Source organism: Gossypium arboreum, chromosome 10 (genome assembly GCF_025698485.1).
Source record: "Gossypium arboreum isolate Shixiya-1 chromosome 10, ASM2569848v2, whole genome shotgun sequence".
Classification (NCBI taxonomy): Eukaryota; Viridiplantae; Streptophyta; class Magnoliopsida; order Malvales; family Malvaceae; genus Gossypium; species Gossypium arboreum.
Window position 1 is genome coordinate 12131332 of NC_069079.1, and position 25683 is coordinate 12157014.

At 37.1% G+C, this 25683-nt stretch overlaps 1 protein-coding gene and 1 long non-coding RNA gene across 2 annotated transcripts; both read right to left on the bottom strand.

Moving 5' to 3' along the window:
• Positions 1-380: 380 nt before the first annotated feature.
• LOC128281835 (uncharacterized) lies at positions 381-1470 on the bottom strand. Its single transcript, XR_008272104.1, has 2 exons — positions 1365-1470; positions 381-543 (listed from the first exon to the last, which is right to left on the bottom strand). It is a non-coding gene; the product is annotated as an uncharacterized LOC128281835 (long non-coding RNA).
• Positions 1471-3178: 1708 nt separating this feature from the next.
• On the bottom strand, positions 3179-3747 carry LOC128282009 (uncharacterized). Its single transcript, XM_053020240.1, has 2 exons — positions 3526-3747; positions 3179-3442 (listed from the first exon to the last, which is right to left on the bottom strand). The coding sequence occupies exons 1-2, from the start codon at positions 3745-3747 to the stop codon at positions 3179-3181; spliced, it is 486 nt and encodes a 161-aa protein (XP_052876200.1).
• Between the last annotated feature and the right edge of the window lie 21936 nt (positions 3748-25683).

Consider the following 25683-nt stretch of genomic DNA (forward strand, 5'->3'; position numbering starts at 1 on the left):
GTACATATAAATTATGACTTCTAATTATCTTTTAACAATTTATGGTGAATTTACAAAATTAGAACAGGGAATCCAGAAATTGCTCTAGCCCTGTTTCACAAAAATTTAAACACCTCATAAAATATAACTCATATACCTGTTTTGTTCCATCCATATGAAAATACACTCATAATTCTTCAATGCCATATTTAATTCATCATCTAATTGTATCTCTACTATTTTTAATGATTTTTCAAACTCGCATCACTGTTGCTGCCTGAATCTATTTTATGGTAAATTTTACCTATTTCATGGCTTCCATGGATTAGCTAGCAATTTAGCATACATAACACCAAATATGATCATGATTAGCCATTCCAATGGCTAATCATTACCAAGAATTTCCATACCACTCAATAACCATATCATAAGACCATATACACAAAATGATTATAATGCTATACATGCCATACTCAAAATATACAAGCCATTATGCCAAGATGGTATACGGATAGTGTGAGCGTGCCTCCGACCGTTTCCGATTTCTGAGCTGGCTTGTCAACACTACAAGGAATGAAAATGAGGGAGTAAGCATAAATGCTTAGTAAGCTCACATGCAAATAGCAAGTAACACAACTATATATGCAAACATAAAACATCGTTTGCATAATCATCACCGAGACATTCATATCACATTTTCATTTATCATCTTACCATATTGTTGTTATATCGAGTTTTCAACCCGAGGGTTAAGTACATACCTGTTCAAAGTATTCATTTCACAACACTTACTAATACGTCCCTTTCATCTTGAGTATTCCTCCGCTTGAGTAAAATTTTACCCGTTGAACACATCGGAATATAATTTGGATACATGGAAAGTTTGCACATAAGTGCCACATATGTAGCCAAGCTACTATGTAACCCGCCCATAAGTGAACTCGGACTCAACTCAACGAGCTCGGGCGTTTTCATCCATGAGTGAACTCGGACTCAACTCAACGAGTTCGGATGCCTAGTTACATCTCATGAACTCGGACTCAACTCAACGAGTTCGGACATTTGCATCCATAAGTGAACTCGGACTCAACTCAACGAGTTCGGATGCTCAACCATCCTAGTGACATGTCACTTGTATCCTAATCTATTCCCAAGGTTCAAACGGGCGTTTTCCTCGATCACACATCTTTTCCATCTTCCACGGAATATCGAAATTGATACTTCGGTGATAGTTCGTACTCATCAAGTAATTCACATAATTACATATTATTCAACAATAACCACAAAGCATAATATTTCATGATAATAATCAACATCATATCATATAAACAACATTAAATTGCTTAAAATGACAATTATGTTACTACATTTACACATGAACTTACCTCGTATGCGAAAATGGCTACTTTTACCATTTCGTCCACAACTTGGTATTTTCCCCATTTTAGCCCGAATTTTAGTTTTCCTTGCTAATCGAGCTTGGAAGCTTGAAAACCCTAGCCATGGTTTCTCCTTGCTATATTCGCCATGGGGTTGAAGATGAGCAAAATTGGCTTTTAATTTTGTATTTTAATTCATTTTACCCCTAAATGACCAAAATGCCCTTACTACTAAACTTTCCAAAAATTCCATCCATGTCCAATTTTTGTCCATAGACTTAAAAATTGGTAAAATTTCTATTTAAGACCTCCTAATTAATATTTCAAAACAATTTCATACTAGAAACTTCTAGAATGCAAGTTTTACAAATTATTCGATTTAGTCCCTAATTTCAATTTAAGCACTTTATGCATAAAATTTCTTCACGAAATTTTCACACAGTCATGCAATCATATCATAGACCTCAAAATAATCATAAAATAATTATTTCTATCTCGGATTTTGTGGTCACGAAACCACTATTCTGACTAGGCCCAAAATCAGGAAATTACAACACGGACTACCACATGAGCGAGTGCACGCCCATGTGGCATCGTTGTTCATTTACTCCGGCTTTCACCGATTTCCATAGTCAAGGTTGTGTTTACACACCTTGTTTGTTTCTAACCCAAAAACACACCCAAAACTATCAACACCTGTAGTCGACAAACAACCCTACAATCAATCCTAAATTGCAGGTAATTAATTCCATATCAATTGAATTAAAACAACCCCCTTCAAAACACTTGACCAAAATATCGACAGCCACTTACCCTACTTGAACAACCGAGGCCTTACATACATAAACCGTTGATAAAGAGTGATCACTAGCTCCTTAGTTATTACCTGCATTCTAGTCGAAACTCGTATTAATAGTTATTCACATAAATAGTTTGAACCAAAACGAATCACACACTTACCAAAAGCGTAAAACCGCGTAACGGGAAAAGGAAAATTAAAAAATAAAACCAAAGAAAAAAAGGGGTCAAAGCTACAACAATTCGGCAGAAGGTAGAAATGCAAAGAACGGAAGCCACGAAAAGAAAAAGGGACGACACAAAGAGGGAAGTAGAAAAAGAAAAGAATCGATAATATAGGAGAAGGGAACGGCTGCCATGGGATAGGGAAAGCCGAAGGGCACAAAATAATTATAGCAAAACACACCTAGCAATAATCGGTCAGGAAAAGAGCAAAAAGATGAACAGTAGGCTTCAGAAGCAAAGAAAACTATCGTCAAAATCTTTAGAGAAGTGAGAGGAGCCGAATTGTTTGAAAAGAGATAACAAAATAAAATAAAATCCCTCAAAAACCTCCTAAAAAGTGTCCAATATATCCTCACACTCCTCAAACACTCAGAATTTCGGTCAAACTACAACTCTTCCATAGCCAAGTAGTGAAAATAAGTCCCCTTTGATCGCGTAGAGATTCGAACCTCAGACCTCCCAGTCACTTAACACTCCACTTATCCACCAGACCGGCAGGCCCATTCTGTCAAATCCTTAACAAGATTTATTTATAAATCTTCTAACTAAAGATAAGGGTTTATTCATTAAAAAGAAAAAATTACCAAGCCAAGGCTTGAACTTGGAACCACTCCAACACTTCCCAGAACCCTTAACCGCTGAAGCAGACATGTATTTGTGTAACAACAACATATAAAAATAATTATAACAGATTTTGGGACGTTACAACTCTACCCCCTTAAAGAAAATTTCAGCCACAAAATTTTACCTGATCAGAACAGATGAGGATATTGCAGTCGCATTGCATCCTCGGGCTCTCACGTGGCCTCCTCAGAACTATGATTACGCCAAAGAACTTTAACCAGTGGGATGGACTTTCTTCTCAAAATTTCAACATCGTGGTCCAATATTTGGACTGACTCCTCCTTAAAAGTCAGATTTGGCCTAACCTCGATCTCCTCAATAGAAATAACATACATGGGATCAGAGTTGTCGCTCCTCAACATCGAAACATGAAAACATTGTGAATCTGCTCCAATTATAGATGAAGCTCTAACTGGTTGGCAACTGGCCCCACTCGTCTCAGTATACGATAAGGCCCAATGAATTTAGGGCTCAGCTTGCCCTTACGACCAAATCTGAACATCTTCTTCCATGGTGAGACCTTGAGGAACACGAAGTCCCTCACAGAATACTCTATCTCTCGGTGCTTCAGATCTGTATACGACTTTTGTTTATCAGATACCTCTTTCAGTTGATCTCGAATCAACCTGACCTTATCTACTGTATCAGAAACCAGTTCAGGACCCAGAACATGATGCTCACCCAACTCAGTCCAACATAAAGGAGTGCGACACCTATGCCCATATAATGCCTTAGGCGCCATCTGTATGCTAGACTGGTGACGGTCGCTAAACTGACTAAAAATTCGATTAAGGCAAGCAAACCTATCGGACAGTAGTATAGTTATGGTGAGACCGAAAATATCGTATCCGCAAGGACTATAATTAATATATTTTTATTATCTAGCCTAAGAATTAAAGGGGTGTTTTTAAACTAAAATTAACTATTTAATTAACTAAGAACACGACAGAAATAAAAGTTGGAAAATACTTTTGGAAAATCGATGGAGAAGACAATACCCAAGGAAGAATCCACTTAGACTTCACTTACTACTTTTGAACTAGACGATTTATTCACTTGACTTAATCCGTAGAAATCCCTAGTTTATGTTAATATCTCTCTTGAGACTAAAAACAACTGACTCTAGGTTGATTAATTAAAATCTCTTTCTAATTAAAACCCCTATTGTCGCATTAACTCGATCTATGGATTCCTTTATTAGATTTGACTCTAATCTGGCAGATTTATGTCATCCTATTTCTAGGATTGCAATCAACTTTGCTTAATTACGGAAGATCTACTATTAAACAGGGACTTTTGCTCCACTGAATAAGCACATCAAAACCTGAATTAATATCATGAAATATTAAAGCAAGGATTAAAACTCATAATTAAGAATAAGAACAAGTATTTATCATATAATTCAAAAGATAATAAGATTCGTCTTAGGTTCCATCTTCCCTAGGTATTTGGGGAATTTAGTTCATAATGATGGAGGAAAACATCTCAAAATTGGGAAAACAATAAAACATAAAGAAACCCAAAAACTTTGGTAGAACTTGAATGGAGATCTTCAGTCTTGAAGTCAATCCTGCTTCCGAGCTGATTCAAATGGCTATTTTCGAGTATTTTCTGCCTCCTCTTTACTATTCCCCCCTCTCTCTAGAGTGTTTATATAGACTTTGGAATGCCCAAAATAGCCTAAAATTAGCCTTTTCTGAATAGAATTAGACTTGGGCTCGATAGGGACACGGTCGTGCACTACACCCATGTGATGGTGCTCAGGCCGTGTGCAATTCTGATATGGTTTTAAATTGACACGACCATGACACACGGGCTTGTGGTCTACCCGTGTGTCTAACATGGGCGTGTGGATTACCGTGTGGAAGTGTCTGGGCCGTGTGTAGCACTGAAATAAACCTATTTTGTCCGTTTTTGGCCCTCTTCTTACACTTTTTGCTTTCCTATGCTTATCTGTATATAAAACATGAAATTAAAGGATTAGGAGCATCGAATTCACTAAATCTTATGATAATTCATCCAAAAATATGCCAGCACGGTGACAGCCCTAATTTGACCCTAGTCAGAAAGTGGTTTCGGGACCACAAAAATCGAGTCTTAAAAATAATTAACCGTCATATTCTATGTTTATTATATGTGAATATGCATGCGTGAAAGTTTCATACTTTAATTTTGTCATTTGTAAGTGAAATTTATTAGTTGGGACTTATGTGAGACAATTGTGAAATGTGATAGGCAAATGTAAAAGTGGTCTATTAATGCATGTTGTTAAAAAAGTGGACTTGCATGTCTAATTAGCCATTTAGAGATAGTGGCCGGCCATGATAATGATTAACTCATATAATATGCATTTTCTTTTAATTTGTTTATTAACATTTTAGTATACAAAATGAATTAATGAATAAAGAAATAAGTGAAAATTTGGGTGAAGAAAACAAAGCTTTATCTTTGTCTTCTTGGCCGAATTGAAAGGAAGAAATGGGGCAAAAACATTCGGTCACTTGAAGCTTGAAGAAGGTTAGTAAATTATGTTAGTTTTTGAAATTTTAAGCTTAGTTTAAGTTAATTAACTAGTTTCATATTTAGCCCATTTGAAAACTTTGAAATTTGGATGTTGGTTTGAGCTTTCGGTTGTGGTTGTCAAGGGAGGAGATGAGATTTTGTTTGTCTTGAACAATTGCTTGGTATATAAGTATTAAATGTGAGCAAATGCCGTTTGGGTGATTGAAATAAATAATTAGAGGTTTAATTATCAAAAGGTTCGGCTATGTATATGATTTTTAAGGTATAATTTTGAATAATATAAATAATGTTATGCATAGGTTTGGGCTTGATATTATCTTTATAAGTATAATTAATTCATTTTGATAATAAAGTATGAGGTGATAGGTAAAATTTTTATGGTAGCTTAGGTTTAATGACATTCGGCTATGGATTATAAGTGTTAGCTAATTCGGCATAAGAGTATAAGTGTTCATTTCTTTGTATTTGAAGTCTTGAAAAATAGGTTGTGGTTAATTAAAGTGATGAAGGTTAAATCTTTAAGTTTGGTTAAATTAGGCATTCGGCATTTCTTATGACATTAGATATAAGTGTATGAAAGGTTAAGTTTAAGTAGTTGGTGCGTTTAAATGTTGGTGATTTGGGTGCTACCTATGGTTGATTTAGGTACGGTCTTTGCATGAGTAAAAAATATACTTATGGAGATGGTTATTATATCTTACTAAAGTATCACTATATGCAGTTATATTAAGGAATATTCAGCTATGTTATATATATATATATATATTGAAATGATTATAATGGATAATATGTAAGAGTAGTTTCGGTTTGTCAAATATGTGGTATGTGTATGGCAAATTGTATAACTATGATGCATTGAAGTTACCCTAGATGATCGAGTACAAAATTAGATTACTAGTAGTATATATATATGTAATTTTTTATTCATGGTAACTTGGCAAGTGGATTGGGTATATGTTAGTCAATATATGCATTGGAGGTGATGTGTTAAAATAATTAGGTATACGGTTTGGTTTCATTATTGAGTATAAGGGTTAAGTGCTTTAAATTACCTTTAATGTTCGAAATGATTAAACAAATTTATTGGTTTAAATTAAGCTCAAGAGCAAAGAGGAGCTAGATCGATAAGGGAAAGGAGAAAGCGTGAATAGCCTATTCACAACTATTCAAAAATATCCGAGGTAATTTTTGAGTAATTACAATTATTAGATAATTGATATAATGAAATCAGTATGATAAATAGATTGAGTATATGGCATATATCCGAATGGATAGTAGAAGTTAAGCTGAGACAAAGAGATGGTTATGTGTTCTTGCGTATAAGCGTTGAACCTATGTTATATTGAAAGTATGTTTTAGTTGTGTGCTCATACTCGAATAAAGAAAGTGAAGTACAAATGTGATATGTTATATGAGCCAAATTATCATGTAGGTAAATATGCTTAGCTCTCGATATAATATATATCCGGGTTAAATCCCGCAGGCTTCGTGCTGGTAATATATATATCCGGGTTAAATCCCGCAGGCTTAGTGCTAGTACTATATCCGGACTTAGAGTTCCGCAGGCTTTGAGCTAGTATCTAGATTCAGGTTTTGAAACCTAGCAGGCTTAACGCCGGTGATTTGAATGAGATTACAAACTCAAATGTTCAAAGTAAACTATTATCGAATATGTATGATACATGGTAATGACTAGGTACGTATTATATACCGTTATGTGAATTGATTGCAAAGTAAGTCATTAGTATCAAACAACGATATAATTATGTGAATGATTAATATATCTATGAAATAGAGAAATGACCTATTCGATCGATGTCTGTCATTGTATGAAAATATGTGAATTAAATTAGTTGTATGAGCCATATAGTAAAGTGAGGCATGTGCTAAAAATTTCTTTGTGTATTATATTCGGCCAATAGTCTTTATGTATGGTATACTTGTGCATATTTGGCCAAATGATTGTAATTAGAATATGAATTTGGTAATATTCATTGTTCGATTTAAAAGATATGTTTTAAATTGTTGAAATGCTTAAAACTTACTAAGCCTCGAAAGCTTACTCTGTTTCTTATCTCTCTGTTTTATAGATTGTTGATTTTGGCCACCGACTCGGGGATCGTCAGCAGTTCATCGTACTATCGATCTTGTTGGTACAGTTATATTTTGGTCTCGATATAGCATGTATAGTTTGGACTGTTGACAAAATACGTTTTGTAATTGTAAATATCTTGGCCGTATGAAAATGGCATTTTATAACTTATAAATCTGTATGTATTCAGTTTGATTTCTGCTTTTGTTGTATAATTATGTGATTGAAATTAAAAGTTTAGCTCGGTAATACCTCATAGCCTAAACCCGCGATCGGACTCGGGCTATGGGTGTTACAAGCACGGGATTAAAATATGTTACTATTGAGTTTTATCAAATATCCCCACACTTAAACATTTGCTTATCCTCAAGTAAAATCCTTAACTCACAATTAAAATGCATTCTTCTCAACTTATAATTCTTATTAATAGTGTTTTGAAATAATTAACAAATAATCATACATTGAGAATTTCAACCAGAAGAACATTAAAGTTTCAAACAATCCAAATTGAACATTTTAATCATAAAATCATAGGTATTCCCCTTTTTCTAAGTAATTACATTTAATTTCAAATCGACAAGGGTTGACATTCTCACTAAAGATTCATTCCAATCACTCAAAGTGTATAAGGTTCAATAATTAAGCACTCAATAGTCAAACATGAAAAGTTATTACCATAGGCTTGCATGAAAATCAAATCTCTACCACTATAACTGAGATGATACACAAATCAAAACGTCTTTAACATGGTTGTAACGGGCTTGGGTTAAAGGTGTGGATAAAGGCTGAAAAATAGGGTTAGAATCGAGATTAATTTAATAAATTACCAAACCTAGAAAAATAAAGCTAATTACTGAATTATAAACAAGTGCCAGAATTAAAACTATCCAAAACTAATGAAGTGAGCTTTTTCTCAATATAATAACTTTAACTTATCCAAGCTCTTTATAACAATATGTAATTATATGAATATAAATATACGGTTTTTTTTAGAATACGAACAAGTACAATAATGGGAAGTACATAATAAAAATTATTTCAGCAACTGAAATGAACGAACATAGTTAGGTAACTTATCAAATCAAATCTCGATAAAAAAGGGAGTCAATAAAAAGGGAAAAATTCTTAACGAATCAGAAAGGGTTAAGTTGTGGGTTAACATTAAGGGGAAAATCAAGAAACAATGGTTAAGGCTCAAAGGGGTTCACTAAGGGTCAATTATGTGGGTAGGCTTTTTATGGGGTAAGTAGGATAAAACCTAAGTGCCTTTATCATTTCAGTATATCAAATCAAAGGTGTGGTCTTGACATGCATAATCTAAGCAAGTTCTAGAATAACAAATCAATGTTGACTCACTCATAACCAATAAAATAAGTGAGCAAGAAAGATATATGCTCTAAAAGGCTAAAAATCTCATGAAAAATTATGGGTATTTGATGTCAATCCTGTAAATTTGAAACTTTAAGATAATACCTCAATTCAGGGAAACAACCTAGCAATTTTAATTCTCAAAAGTTAACTTAGCATGCTTGATTCTCTAATGTCTTAAAGTTTAAACAATTAATTCACAATTACCTATGATTTAATTCAAAACATATCAATAAAAATTATAAATCAATTAGAATTCACTCTAATAAAAATAGGAGAAAATTATTTGAGAACAAGATAAAAATTCAGGGATTTTCTGATAATCATATAAATAACCTCCCCACACTTAAGATGTACATTATCCTCAATGTACAAAGATAGATAATAACAATATAAGAATAATATCATAAAAGAGGGGGAGAAACAAAACTGCCCTGAATTTCGATGTAGTCCTTGGAATAGTGAAAGCAGATTTATAAACATTGGAAATGGAGTGCATGTGTAACTAGGCAAAGGTGAAGGTGGTGGTAGAGGCACGGAATGCGTGAAATCACAACGGTCATGTGATGCGACCATGTAACCCACACATTTATGAAACACAGGCGTGCCTGAGGCTGGGTGGGAACCTGAGCACACACTTCGAAATTTTCAACAAGTCAGAATGGAACACAGTCATGAAACACGACCGTGCTCAAAAGCCGTTGGCAATCCTGACTACAGAACACAAGCGTAGAGGGAAAAACGCGGGCGTGGGAGAAACGAACAAAAGAACACATAGCCATGCGATGCATCCGTGTGCACCACATGGTTTGGACACACACTGACTTAAATGATCTGACCACAAGCACAAATTAAGACACCGGCGTGTTGAAACTCACACGGGCATGAGAGAAGCGAACCAAAGAACACACGGCCATGCTATGCGGCCATGTGTGCCACATGGCTTGGGTATACGGGTGGGTCTAAAAGGCCGTGTGCGATACTGACTTAAAATTTCACGAAAAACACGGGCTAGGAGCAAGACACACGGGCGTGGGCTACGGCCGTGTGGTCCAAAACAGGGCTTGTATGACCGTGGCCCCTTTTTGTACTTGAAACCCTAACCATAAAATTTTCACATCCCTATTTAAACTTACTATTCACACCCCCTTTTCACTATTCATCCTGTAACACCCCGAACCCGAGACCGTCGCCGGAGTCGAACACGAGGTGTTAACAGACTTCAAACCACTTATTGAGAATTTTCCAGACAAGCTGTCAATCTGTGTACTAGTCGCTTCAAAAATCATAACTTGAGTTTTACAACTCGAAAATCAGTTTCGTAATTTTTTCCTGAAACTAGACTCATATGTCCATCTACAGATATTTTTCTAGAATTTTTCGTCAAGCCAATTAGTACAGTTTATTAGTTAAAGTCTCCCATGTTACAGGGGTCGACTACACTGACCTTCGTGCGTTAAAACCTGAGTAACTCCCTGTGCAGGGCTTCAATACTGATGCCGTTTGTTTCTATAGAAACTAGACTCAAAGAGGAATTTATACATATATGGTATGACTCCTAATTATCTCAGGTTAATTTAGAATTAATTTTCAAAGTCGGAACAGGGAACCCAGAAACTGTTCTGGCCCTGTTTCACGAAAACCCAAATATCTCTTAACATACAACTCATATGACCGTCTCGTTTCTTCCATATGAAAATAGATTCATCAAGGTTCATTTAAATTATTTATTCACTATTTAATTCCATTCCTACTATTTTTAGTGATTTTTCACATCCACATCACTGTTGCTACCAGCATCCATTTCTAGGGTAGACTTTCTCTAACACATAGTTTCTATGATTCAACCACCCCTTTTTCATATATTGTCCAAAATATAATCATGATGACCCATTCTAATGGCTGGTCATTGCCAAACGTTTCCGTGCCTCTTAATGAGCATATACATGCCAAATGATTATAACATTATGCTCAAAACATTTATAAGCCATTTTCGCATGGCTATTCAAAATTTTACATACCAAGTTCAACCAAAACATAATAGCCTATACATGCGAAATGTACTCCTAGACCAACTACAAAGAAAATACCAAAAGTTGTTGGCGGTGTGATGACTTGATGACGATCCCGAATACGCAAAAAGTTGAGTCCAAGAAACCTAAAATAGGTGACAAACAAACACCGAATGAGTATATAACTCAGTAAGTCATAAGCAATGCACTAACAACCATTAATAACATTATCGCAAGAGGAAACAAAATGGAACGAGGCTAATTACTCCATTCAAACCGAACTATACCATAGTTCCTTAAACCTTTCGATTCAATCACATACCAAGTTACACATTCACATTCCATATACTAATCAATAGGATATTTGAAGCATTTCTACACACCATTTTGTTTTCGTCACAATCATACATCTACATGACCTTTCACTCATTCCACGATAATTCTTATGTATGTGACTTCAATTTACATTGTCACATAGGTTCAAACTTACCAAGCTCAACCCCAAATATAAACATAGCGCCTATTAGCCATGAACTCAAGGCACTTACCCGATCCGCTGTCCGTGATCAACTCAATAGTGTCGCACACTCAGTGTCGATAGTGATTCAAAAGCATATAGTGAGTCCGCACACTTAGTGCTATATAATCAACTTGCACACTTAGTGCTATATGATCAAACTCGCACACTTAGTGCTGTACAAGTTTTAAACCCGCACACTTAGTGCCATTCTCATGATCACAAATGTTTATACCCGCACACTTAGTGCCGAAATCAACAACTCAATACATCTCACCTCTTTTCCTTTCATTCAATACTTTCATCACCACATACATACATGTATATAAATTCATCATTCCTTTCGGCATAATTACATAGACATTATGTCTATTCAAATCAATACAAAATATATGCTTAGTGACTTACCTTGTGTTGGGTAAAATAGTCCAAGTCGGCTACTCGATGACTTTCGTCTTTCCCTTGCTTGATTCTCCTTCTTTAACTCCTTGAGCTTAATCAATAAATCAACTAGTTTAACCATCTTGCTAAACATTCATAATTCAATTACACATGTATATGTATGTTCGTATATTCGGCAACCATCCTCACTAATTACCCATTTAGTCAATCTCTAAGCCAAGATAAGGCATCAATATGGTTGCCTCTAACCGAATACATGCACACCAATCTACTTCATTTGGCGAATATGCATGTCTATGTTGAGGCCAATTTTACACTAATACCACACACAAAAAAAAAACAGCATACATTTTACTAACTAATGCATTACATATTGTAGCTCAATACACATCTCTCATTTACTTCATAACCGAAACATCATCACAAGCAAATATACACCTTGAAATAGTATATATGTCATACCAATGCATCATGTGCAAACCTATATTCATGTAGGTGCAAGGGTAGAATCTCAAGTTGTTTATATCCAAATATAAACACATATCCAAAGCTCATATCTTACCTACCATGCAACATGCATGAATCATACTTATGGATATACCATGGCGAATACACTACAACACCATACCGTTTCAATTTGGTCATGGTTAAACAAAGAACTTAGTGTCTCACTCAAAATGCTAAAAGAAAATATTCAATAATCATCAATCCACCATCACATGCACCATTACAAAGCTTCACTTTTAGCATGCAAATGATATCAACACAACCTCACCTTAGCCGAATATCATCTCCATGACATAGTAAGGATTTGAACCATGGCTAGTTAGAACTCAAGCTAACTACTAAAATATACATGAATCTCATGGCAAAACATCAAACTTACCTTAATCTAGGTACAAGTATGGCCAAACCTCCTCCTAAACCTCTTCCAAACCAACATGAAACAAGAATTCCTTCCTTCTTCCTTAGAATTTTCAGCCCAAAGGAAATGAAAAATGATGAGCAAATATTCTGCTTTCTTTCTCCACACTCACGGCAATGGGCATGCATGAGACCATTTTTTTCTCTTTTTTTTGTTCCCATTTATTATTAAATTCCCATGCTCACTATTTTATTTTTTTCTTACATACACCATTGTCCCAACATGTTTTATGACATGTTTTTACCCATAATCTCTTGTCATGGCCGGCCACTAGCTATTAGGGGGGGAATTTGACATGCAAGTCCTCCCCTTTGACTACATGCACTATTAGGTCCTTATAGATTAGCCTCTCACTTTTCAAAAGTGTCACACAAGTCCTACTAACTGAATTCACATGCTATCGGCTAAATCGAAGCCTGAAATTTTCACACATTCATAATTACATATTCTAGACAATAAATATTATGTTCAAACATTTGGTGACTTGGTTTAGCGGTCCCAAACCACTTCCCGACTAGGGTCAATTTTGGCTGTCACAACTCTCCCCACTTAAGAAATTTTCATCCCGAAAATCTTACTGGTAAATAGGTTTGGGTAACACTCTTTCATAGAGTTCTCGGGTTCCCAAGTAGCTTCTTCCATCCGTGTTTGAGCCATAACACTTTTACTAACGGAACCCTTTTGTTTCGCAACTCCTTCACTTCACGAGCTAGGATACGAATCGGTTCTTCTTCATAACTCATATCGGCTTGAATTTCAACCTCTGATGGACTAATTACGTGTGACGGGTCAGATCTATAACGTCGAAGCATCGAAACATGGAAGACGTTGTGAATCTTTTCAAGTTCGAGGGGCAAAATCAAACGATCTGCGCGACCGGACCGACTCGTTCGGATATCTCATATGGCCCGATGAACCTCGGACTCAATTTGCCTTCTGGCCAAATCGAGTATCTTTTTCCAAGGTGAAACTTTAAGAAACACTTTATCTCCCACGATACTCAATGTCTTTTCGTTTGAGATCCGCGTCGACTTCGATGATCGGAGGCTATCTTGATTTTCACGGATTACTTTTACTTTACTGTTCAGATCTTTAATCAAATCCACTCCAAAATTTTGCTCTCACCGAGCTCGGTCCAAAACAATGGTGTACGGCATTTACGCCCGTACAAGGCCTCGTAAGGCGCCATCTTAATACTTGATTGAAAACTATTGTTGTGCGAATTCAATCAAAGGTAAATACTGTTCCATGAACCACCGAACTCGAGGATGCAACATCTCAACATATCCTTAAGTATCTGAATTATCCGCTCGGATTGACCATCGGTTTGGGGGTGAAAGGCGGTGCTGAAATGCAACTTGGTACCCAAAGCTTCTTGCAATTTCTTCCAAAATTGCGAGGTGAACCTCGGATCTCTATCCGACACAATGTAAATCGGTACCCGTGTAATCTCACAATCGAGAAGCATACAATTCAGCTAGTTTATCCAATGAAAAATCCGTACGCACAAGGATAAAGTGAGCCGACTTAGTCAGTCTATCAACAACAACCCAAATCGCGTCCTTCTTACTAGCTGACAATGGCAGCCCGGACACAAAGTCCATTGTGACTCGATCCCATTACCACTCGGGTATCATGATCGGTTGAAGTAACCCCGAAGGCACTTGATGTTCCGCTTTCACTTGTTGACATATTAAACATCTCGAAACAAAGTCGGAGATGTCTCGTTTCATACCATGCCACCAAAACTGACATTTCAAATCGTTGTACAACTTCGTACTCCCCGGGTGAATTGACATTCGGCTACAATGAGCTTCGTTCAGAATCATCGAAATGAGTTCTGAATTTCTTGGAACACACAAACGATTTCTGAACCTCAAAAAATCGTCATCATCAATTTGAAACTCCGATTCCTTGTTCGGAACACACTCAGCCCGTTTTGCAACCAACTCATCATCAACTTTTTGAGCTTCGCGAATTTGATGAGTCAATAATGGTTTGGCCTTTAATTCGGCTATTAACACATTGTCGGGTAGGATAGACAAGTGTACATTCATAGCTCGTAAAGCAACAGGTGATTTTCGCTTAAGGCGTCGCAACTACATTAGCCTTTCCGGGTGATAATTAATGACAAGCTCATAATCTTTTAACAACTCGAGCCAACGTCTTTGTCACAGATTTAAGTCTCTTTGATTCATCAAATATTTGAGACTTTTGTGATCCGAATACACATGGCACTTCTCACCAAATAAGTAATGTCGCCATATCTTTAAAGGCGAATACGATGGCGACCAATTCGAGATCATGGGTCGGATAATTTTTCTCATGTGGCTTTAATTGTCTCGACGCATAGGCCACAACTCGACCTTCTTGCATCAATACGCAACCTAACCCAAGTAGGGAGGCATCACTATAGATGACAAACTCTTTGCAGATTCGGGTTGTACTAATCTTGGAGCTTCCGTCAAATGAGTTTTCAATTGGTCGAAACTTTTACGACACTTTTCCGTCCATTCAAACTTGACATCATGCAAGCGGTTTAAATCATGGGTGTGGCTATCATCGAGAATCCTTTTACAAACCGTCGGTAATGTAACCGCAAGTCCCAAAAAGCTTGAACCTCGGTAATATTTCTTGGAGGCTTTTAGTTAAGTATGGCTGAAATTTTGCTCGGTCGACTCGAATACCGATCTGAGATACTACATGACCCAAGAAGCTAACCTCTCTTAACCGAACTCACACTTGCTTGAACTTAGCATATAACTGCTTATCCCATAAAATTTGCAACACCAATCTCAGGTGCTCCACATGATCGGTCTCATCTCTTGAATAGACCAAGATGTTGTCAATGAACACAACTACGAACCGATCTAAATACGGTATGAAGATCCGATTCATCAAATCCATAAATACCGCAGGGGCATTAGTGAGCCCAAACGGCATCACTAAGAACTCGTAGTGACCATATCTCGTTCTGAAGGCGGTTTTGGGTATGTCCGAATCTCGGATTCATGAATCGTAATAGCCCGATCTCAAATCTATTTTTGAGAACACCGAGGCTCCTTGAGTTGATCGAACAAATCATCGATACGCGATAACGGATATTTGTTCTTTATTGTCACTTTATTAAGCTGACGATAGTCGATGCACAACCTCATGGTTCCGTCCTTCTTTTTCACAAACAACACCGGTGCACCCCAAGGTGAAAAACTTGGTCGAGCGAAACCTCTATCCGTCAACTCTTGCAATCGAGCTTTCAACTCCTTCAACTCGGTTGGTGCCATACGATCACGGAGCTATCAAAATTGGCGTAGTCCGGTACAAGCTCAATACCAAACTCTACTTCCGACGGTGGTAAACTTCGGTAATTCTTGGGAAAAACATCCGGTATTCACAAACCACCGCACCGATTCGGGTTTCTTTTCCAATTCCTTGTCATCAAATACATATGCAAGGTATGCTTCGCACCCTTTCTTACATGTTTACGGGCCAACATTGCGATATTACACCGGCAACCCTTTAAGTCCGTAGACTCAACTCGGATTATCTCGTTATTCGCGACTTCAAATCAATAGTCTTGCTTTTGCAATTCACAACCGCATCATGCACGGTCAACCAATCCAAACCAAGAATAACATCAAATTAGTCAAGCGGAAAAAGCATCGGTCCGCGGGAAGCGGGACCCTCGGATTACTAGGGGACATTTCTTGCACACTTTGTCGACAAGCACGTATTGACCCAAAGGGTTTGACACTCGAATTACGAACTCAGTAGACTCAACAGGTAGAGTCTTACTGGATGCTAAGGTTTCACATACATATGAATGAGTAGAGCCAGGGTCAATCAATGTAATCACACTAGTATCAAAGAGAGTGAAAGTACCAGTGATAACATCAGGGGAGGATGCTTCCTCTCGTGCACGGATGGCATATGCCCTAGCAGGAGTACGGGTCTCAGATCGAACAGCCGTATTAGTGGCCCCTCTCTGACTACCACCCCTACCTCCTAAAATTCTTGGTGGTCTACCTCTAGCTGTCATTCCACTAGGTCTTGCACCTTGCATCCTATTCTTCTCTTCAAGCTCCGTGCAATCTCTAATGAAGTGGTCCTTCGAACCGCATCCGTAACAAGCCCTGTTGGTAGACTTACCCCAATATTCACCTATGTGTCTTCTCCCACATTGGGGCATTCAGGTTTCTCTTGACGGTTATTGCCCACACTAGCTACCGAAGTAGCTCGGGAGTCCGTCAATGGTCGTGCTCTAATGGAAATTCCCGCAGTCGTCCTCGATTTATTAGTGTCCTCCCTAAAATTCTTTACAGCCGAGAACGGAGCTTTACCCGTCGATCTTTTGCGATAGTCTCTAGCTTCAAATTCAGCCTTCTTCTTCTCCTTTTCAAGTTCCTCCGCCTTGCAGGCTCGTTCAACTAGTGTTACGAATTCTTTTATCTCCAAAATACCCACTAGTAGCTTTAAATCTTCATTCAATCTTTCTTCAAATCTCTTGCACATAGCAACCTCATCAGCCACACACTCCCGGGCATACCGACTGAGTCTTGCGAACTCATGTTCGTATTCAGATACTGTCATACGGCCTTGCTTGAGTTCCAAGAATTCCTTACGCTTTTGATCGATGAACTGTTGACTAATATATTTCTTTCGAAATTCTATTTGAAAGAAATCCCAAGTAACTCGTTCGTTTGGGACTATGGAAATCAAAGTCCTCCACCAATAGTAAGCTGAGTCTCGCAACAAGGATATAGCACACTTTAGACATTCATCGGTGTGCATGACGGTTTATCAAACACCGAATGGTGTTATCAAGCGAAACTTCGGCCCTTTCGGCATCATCGAGAACTATGGCCTGAACTCCTCAGCCCGCGCTTCCTAATCAAGTCTACGGTGGCTTACTCAGCCTCACGAGGTCGATGGCGATGGCATTACGGGCTCTTGGGGTGGATTATTCAAATTCGGAATTGTTGGACAGTAGGATTGGTTCGGGCATATTATGCGACCCACTCATTCATCATGGTAAAGAAGGCTTGTTTAGCCCCTTCACCTTGATTATTCGCAGATGACTGAGGTTCAACAGGCGGCGTCCCTTGTGCAGGAGCAGCCGCTACACTTTCAACGTCATCCGCCAAAGTTCTCTCTACACCGGGATCCATTTACTAATCAAAACAGAAATTTTAACCGTCAGAAGTCATCACACATTTAAACATTAACATTAAGGAATGTATAGCTAGACTCATCCGTGCTATGGTAGTCCTAGAACCGACTAAACCATAGCTCTGATACCAATAAAATTGTAACACCCCGAACACGAGACCGTCGCCGGAGTCGAACACGAGGTGTTAACAGACTTCAAACCACTTATTGAGAATTTTCCAGACAAGCTGCCAATCTGTGTACTAGTCGCTTCAAAAATCATAACTTGAGTTTTACAACTCGAAAATAAGTTTCGTAATTTTTTCCTGAAACTAGACTCATATGTCCATCTAAAGATATTTTTCTAGAATTTTTGGTCAAGCCAATTAGTACAGTTTATTAGTTAAAGTCTCCCATGTTACAGGGGTCGACTACACTGACCTTCGTGCGTTACAACCTGAGTAACTCCCTGTGAAGGGCTTCAATACTGATGCCGTTTGTTTCTATAGAAACTAGACTCAAAGAGGAATTTATACATATATGGTATGACTCCTAATTATCTCAGGTTAATTTATAATGAATTTTCAAAGTCGGAACAGGGAACCCAGAAACTGTTCTGGCCCTGTTTCATGAAAACCCAAATATCTCTTAACATACAACTCATATGACCGTCTCGTTTCTTCCATATGAAAATAGATTCATCAAGGTTAATTTACATAATTTATTCACTATTTAATTCCATTCCTACTATTTTTAGTGATTTTTCACATCCACGTCACTGTTGCTGCCAGCATCCATTTCTAGGGTAGACTTTCTCTAACACATAGTTTCTATGATTCAACCACCCCTTTTTCATATATTGTCCAAAATATAATCATGATGACCCATTCTAATGGCTGGTCATTGCCAAACGTTTCCGTGCCTCTTAATGAGCATATACATGCCAAATGATTATAACATTATGCTCAAAACATTTATAAGCCATTTTCGCATGGCTATTCAAAATTTTACATACCAAGTTCAACCAAAACATAATAGCCTATACATGCCGAAATGTACTCCTAGACCAACTACGAAGAAAATACCAAAAGTTGTTGGCCGGTGTGATGACTTCGATGACGGTCCCGAATACGCAAAAAGTTGAGTCCAAGAAACCTAAAATAGGTGACAAACAAACACCGAATGAGTATATAACTCAGTAAGTCATAAGCAATGCACTAACAACCATTAATAACATTATCGCAAGAGGAAACAAAATGGAACGAGGCTAATTACTCCATTCAAACCGAACTATACCATAGTTCCTTAAACCTTTCGATTCAATCACATACCAAGTTACACATTCACATTCCATATACTAATCAATAGGATATTTGAAGCATTTCTACACACCATTTTGTTTTCGTCACAATCATACATCTACATGACCTTTCACTCATTCCACGATAATTCTTATGTACGTGACTTCAATTTACATTGTCACATAGGTTCAAACTTACCAAGCTCAACCCCAAATATAAACATAGCGCCTATTAGCCATGAACTCAAGGCACTTACCCGATCCGCTGTCCGTGATCAACTCAATAGTGTCGCACACTCAGTGTCCATAGTGATTCAAAAGCATATAGTGAGTCCGCACACTTAGTGCTATATAATCAACTTGCACACTTAGTGCTATATGATCAAACTCGCACACTTAGTGCTGTACAAGTTTTAAACCCGCACTCTTAGTGCCATTCTCATGATCACAAATGTTTATACCCGCACACTTAGTGCCGAAATCAACAACTCAATACATCTCACCTCTTTTCCTTTCATTCAATACTTTCATCACCACATACATACATGTATATAAATTCATCATTCCTTTCGGCATAATTACATAGACATTATGTCTATTCAAATCAATACAAAATATATGCTTAGTGACTTACCTTGTGTTGGGTAAAATAGTCCAAGTCGGCTACTCGATGACCTTCGTCTTTCCCTTGCTTGATTCTCCTTCTTTAACTCCTTGAGCTTAATCAATAAATCAACTAGTTTAACCATCTTGCTAAACATTCATAATTCAATTACACATGCATATGTATGTTCGTATATTCGCAACCATCCTCACTAATTACCCATTTAGTCAATCTCTAAGCCAAGATAAGGCATCAATATGGTTGCCTCTAACCAAATACATGCACACCAATCTACTTCATTTGGCGAATATGCATGTCTATGTTGAGGCCAATTTTACACTAATACCACACACAAAAAAAAAACAGCATACATTTTACTAACTAATGCATTACATATTGTAGCTCAATACACATCTCTCATTTACTTCATAACCAAACATCATCACAAGCAAATATACACCTTGAAATAGTATATATGTCATACCAATGCATCATGTGCAAACCTATATTCATGTAGGTGCAAGGGCGAATCTCAAGTTGTTTATATCCAAATATAAACACATATCCAAAGCTCATATCTTACCTACCATGCAACATGCATGAATCATACTTATGGATATACCATGGCCGAATACACTACAACACCATACCGTTTTAGTTTGGTCATGGTTAAACAAAGAACTTAGTGTCTCACTCAAAATGCTAAAAGAAAATATTCAATAATCATCAATCCACCATCACATGCACCATTACAAAGCTTCACTTTTAGCATGCAAATGATATCAACACAACCTCACCTTAGCCGAATATCATCTCCATGACATAGTAAGGATTTGAACCATGGCTAGTTAGAACTCAAGCTAACTACTAAAATATACATGAATCTCATGGCAAAACATCAAACTTACCTTAATCTAGGTACAAGTATGGCCAAACCTCCTCCTAAACCTCTTCCAAACCAACATGAAACAAGAATTCCTTCCTTCTTCCTTAGAATTTTTAGCCCAAAGGAAATGAAAAATGATGAACAAAAATTCTTCTTTCTTTCTCCACACTCACGGCAATGGGCATGCATGAGACCATTTTTTCTCTTTTTTTGTTCCTTTCATTATTAAATTCCCATGCTCACTATTTTATTTTTTTCTTACATACACCATTGTCCCAACATGTTTTATGACATGTTTTTACCCATAATCTCTTGTCATGGCCGACCACTAGCTATTAGGGGGGGAATTTGACATGCAAGTCCTCCCCTTTGACTACATGCACTATTAGGTCCTTATAGATTAGCCTATCACTTTTCAAAAGTGTCACACAAGTCCTACTAACTGAATTCACATGCTATCGGCTAAATCGAAGCCTGAAATTTTCACACATTCATAATTACATATTCTAGACAATAAATATTACGTTCAAACATTTCGGTGACTCGGTTTAGCGGTCCCTAAACCACTTCCTGACTAGGGTCAATTTTGGGCTGTCACACATCCCCTAGCCACCGCTGTCAACAACCTCCCTATTCTGGCGACCATTTTCCTATGAGCCGCCACATCCCTCTTCTTTTTATTTTTCTTCCCCCCTATTTCCCTTTCATTTCCTTTTCTTCTCTCTTTTTTCCCTCTCTTCTTTCCCTCCGACCACCGCCCACCTGCAGCCCCCGCACTGTCCACCCCTTACGCCGACCACCAAGCACCATCACACGGCCAACCATCTGACCACCACCAACCATCGGGTCCCATGTTCTTTAACTCCTTTATGCTCTATTTTATTCTTTTAATTTTGATTATTATTCTGTTAACTTTATTTTTTAGCATTCATTCTTATTGGAAATTTATGACTATTGTTATTGCATTCATAGCATAGGATAACTTGATTTTTCTTTTATTATTTTGATTCCTGATTTCATTCACTGATTCTAAATAATAGGTTTTTTTGATAGTTTTCGATTTGGTTAATAGTTAAATATGATAGGATTCTCTTGCTTATTCCTCACCATAGTTGTGTTGGATGGTTCGTATTCGTATACTGTTACATCATTGCATATAGGAATAAATGTTACATGATTTACTTTTAACCTTCTCGATGCAGTTATTGGATGTTGTGTTTGTTTCTATTTTGCTAATATTGAAATATTTTATCTTTCAGACTCATTATGAAAAATACGCGCAGAAAGACCAAAACCGCAGTTCTCACTTCCAAAAAGTGGAAAGGAGCTACATCCTCAACTGCGACCACTGAGATACGCCACCCCTTTCTTCAATTCCCACCAGGACTTCAGGAGGAGTTGTTTCAGATTCTATGTGCCCGACCCCTTGGCGTGGGTCAGTGCATCGACTAGGCTGCATTGGAACAAGTCCATCTTGCTCACTCAGTTTGGACCCTCCTCGCTACAGCTCCTTGGGACCATTTCTTCGACATTATTGAGCCGACACATCTGGAGTTCACTTTGGAACTTTGTTCGGCCCTTACGTGACTCGTATAGCTAGACACTTTGGGCTTCTGAACACATTGGCGTAATCCTCATCACTCACACTCATCGGTCGGATGTCCCCACAGGACATCTCAAGTATGCTCCACATGAGGATGATAGAGCATCGTCGTGGGTTCGATCATCCTCAAAACTGACTAGCATGAACCACTGATCAAGATGAACCCGAGGATATTACTGACGATATCCCTTCCTTTCATGAGAACCCACCTTCTCAGCCACCGTCGAGTCACAGACCAATTCATGCGGCTGCTTCATTGATAGAAATTTCTTACCACTTGACTCTATTCGAGTAATATTGCACTTAGCAATTCAACAGCACCGCTTAGTGATTCGACAGAATAGAGGCGATTCTACAACAATTTTGCCAGCATTTCCACATTTCGCCTCTAGCACCACCACCTCACGATCCAACTACCGATGAGGACTTTTGAATCCATTTATTTTCACTTTGTTTCTCTTTTCCTTTTGTTTTTTTTATTTTTATGTTCTAAAAGACTTTAATTAGTATATTTTCAAACCCCTTATTTATATGGCTATTCCTTTATGAGTACCCATGACAACCCCATTGATATAACTCTCTAAAACATTACTGGTGATATCGCAGTTTCAAAAGGTTTAGTCGATTGGTGCTATTCAGGAATATACAAACAATCCTCTGGGGAAAGTTAATCCACGACTTTCATGTCCTGCTCAAACACGACCATAGCCACCACGACATCGACCACCACAATAACCTCCTCGCTTGGCACTGTGATTGTGGAACCCAACCTCTACCACCACTGGAGTATCCTGCCCCACCTTCACCTCTGCCTAGTTATACATGCACGTTATTTCCAATGTCTATAAATCCGCTTTTGCTATTTCAAGGATTACATCCAAATTTAGGGCAGTTTCGCTTCTCCCTCTCTTTTATGATATTATGCTTATATTGTTATTAATCATCTTCGTACATTGAGGACAATGTACATCTTAAGTATGGGGAGGTTATTTATATGACTATCAAAAAATCCCTGAATTCTCAAATAAGTTTCTTATATTACTATTAGAATGAATTTTAATTTATTTATGAATTTTATTAATATGTTTTGGATTAAAACATAAGTAATTGTGTATTGATTATTTAAACTTTGGAACAATAGGGAATCAAGCATGATAAGTTGAATTTTTGAGAATTAAAATTGTTAGGCTGTTTCCCTGAAATGAGGTATTATCTTGAAGTTCTAAATTTACAGGATTGACATCAAAAACCCATAATTTTTGTGAGATTTTGAGCCTTTTAGAGCATATTTCTTGCTCACCTTTATTGATGGTTATGAGTGAGTCAATACTGATTTGTTATTCTAGAACTTGCATCGATTATACATGTCAAGACCACACCTTTGATTTGATATATTGAGATGATTAAGGCACGTAGGTTTTAAACCCACTCATTCCATAAAAAGCCTACCCACATAATTGACCCTTAGTGAACCCCTTTGAGCCTTAACCATTGTTTCTTGATTTTCCCCTTAATGCTAACCCACAACTTAACCCTTTTTGATTCATTAAGAATTTTTCCCTTTTTATTGACTCCCTTTTTATCGAGATTCGATTTGATTAGTTACCTAACTATGTTCGTTCATTTCAGTTGCTGAAGTAATTTTTATTATGTACTTCCCATTATTGTACTTGTTCTTATAAAAAAACTGTATATTTATATTCATATAATTACATATTGTTATAAAGATCTTGGATAAGTTAAAGTTATTATATTGAGAAAAAGCTCACTTCATTAGTTTTGGATAGTTTTAATTCTGGCACTTGTTCATAATTCAGTTATTAGCTTTATTTTTCTAGGTTTGGTAATGTATTAAATTAATCTCGATTCCAACCCTCTCTTTTTCAACCTTTATCCACACCTTTAACCCAAGCCCCATTACAACCCTGTTAAAGACCTTTTGATTTGTGTATCATCTCAGTTATGGTGGTGGAGATTTGATTTTCATGCAAGCCTATGGTAATTACTTTTCATGTTTGACTATTGAGTGCTTAGTTATTGAACCTCAAACACTTTGAGTGGTTTGAATGAATCTTTAGTGAGGATGTCAACCATTGTCGATTTGGAATTAAAGGTAATTACTTAGAAAAAAGGGGAATACCTATGATTTTATGATTAAAATGCTCAATTCGGATTGTTTGAAACTTTAATATTCTTTTAGTTGAAATTCTCTGTGTATGATTATTTGTGAATTATTTTGAAACACTATTGATAAGAATTATAAGTTGTGAAGAATGCATTTTAATTGTGAGTTGAGGATTTTGCTTGAGGACAAGCAAATGCTTAAGTGTGGGTATATTTGATAAACCTCGATAGTAACATATTTTAATCCTGTGCTTGGCATATTTTTGGATGAATTATCATCATGTTTTATATCCAGATGAGCATAGGAATACGAAAAGTGCAAGAAAAAGGCCAAAAACGGACAAAATAGGTTTATTTCAGTGCTACACATGGCCCAGACACTTCCACATGGATAATCCGCACACCTGTGTTAGACACACGGGCAGACCACACACTCGTATGCCATGGCCGTGTCACTTAAAACCATATTAGAATTGCACACGGCCTGAGCACCATCACACGGGCGTGGCACACGGCCGTGTCCCTGTTGATCCCAAGTTTAATTCTATTTGGAAAAGGCTAATTTTAGGCTATTTTGGGCATTGCAAAGTCTACATAAATACCCTAGAAGAGGATCAAGGGAGAGGGGGGACACAGAGTAGAAGGCAGAAAATACTCGAAGACAACTATTGGAATCAACTTGGAAGCAGGATTGACTTCAAGACTGAAGATCTCAATTCAAGATCTACCGAAGTTTTTGGGTTTCTTTATGTTTTGTTGTTTTCCCAATTTTGAGATGTTTTCCTCCATCATTATGAACTAAATTCCTTAAATACCTAGGGAAGGTGAAACCTAAGACGAATCTTATTATCTTTTGAATTATGTGATAAATACTTGTTCTTATTCTTAATTATGAGTTTTAATCATTGCTTTAATATTTCAGGATATTAATTTAGGTTATGATGTGCTTATTCAGTGGAGCAAAAGCCCCTGTTTAAGAGTAGATCTTCAATAATTAAGAAGAGTTGATTGTAATCCTAGAGATAGGATGACATAAATCTGCCAGATTAGAGTCAAATCTAATAAGGGAATCCATAGATTGAGTTAATACGACAATAGGGGTTTTAATTAGAAAAAGATTTCAATTAATCAACCTAGAGTCAGTTGTTTTTATTCTTGAGAGAGATATTAACAT

Excerpts from the sequence above, each read along its gene's own strand:
- LOC128282009 (XM_053020240.1), bottom strand. The coding sequence starts at position 3,747 with ATGGCGCCTAAGGCATTATATGGGCATAGGTGTCGCACTCCTTTATGT. Across the intron at positions 3,443-3,525 it reads GGGACTTCGTGTTCCTCAAG|ACGAGTGGGGCCAGTTGCCA; the intron begins GTCTCACCATGG and ends TCGTATACTGAG.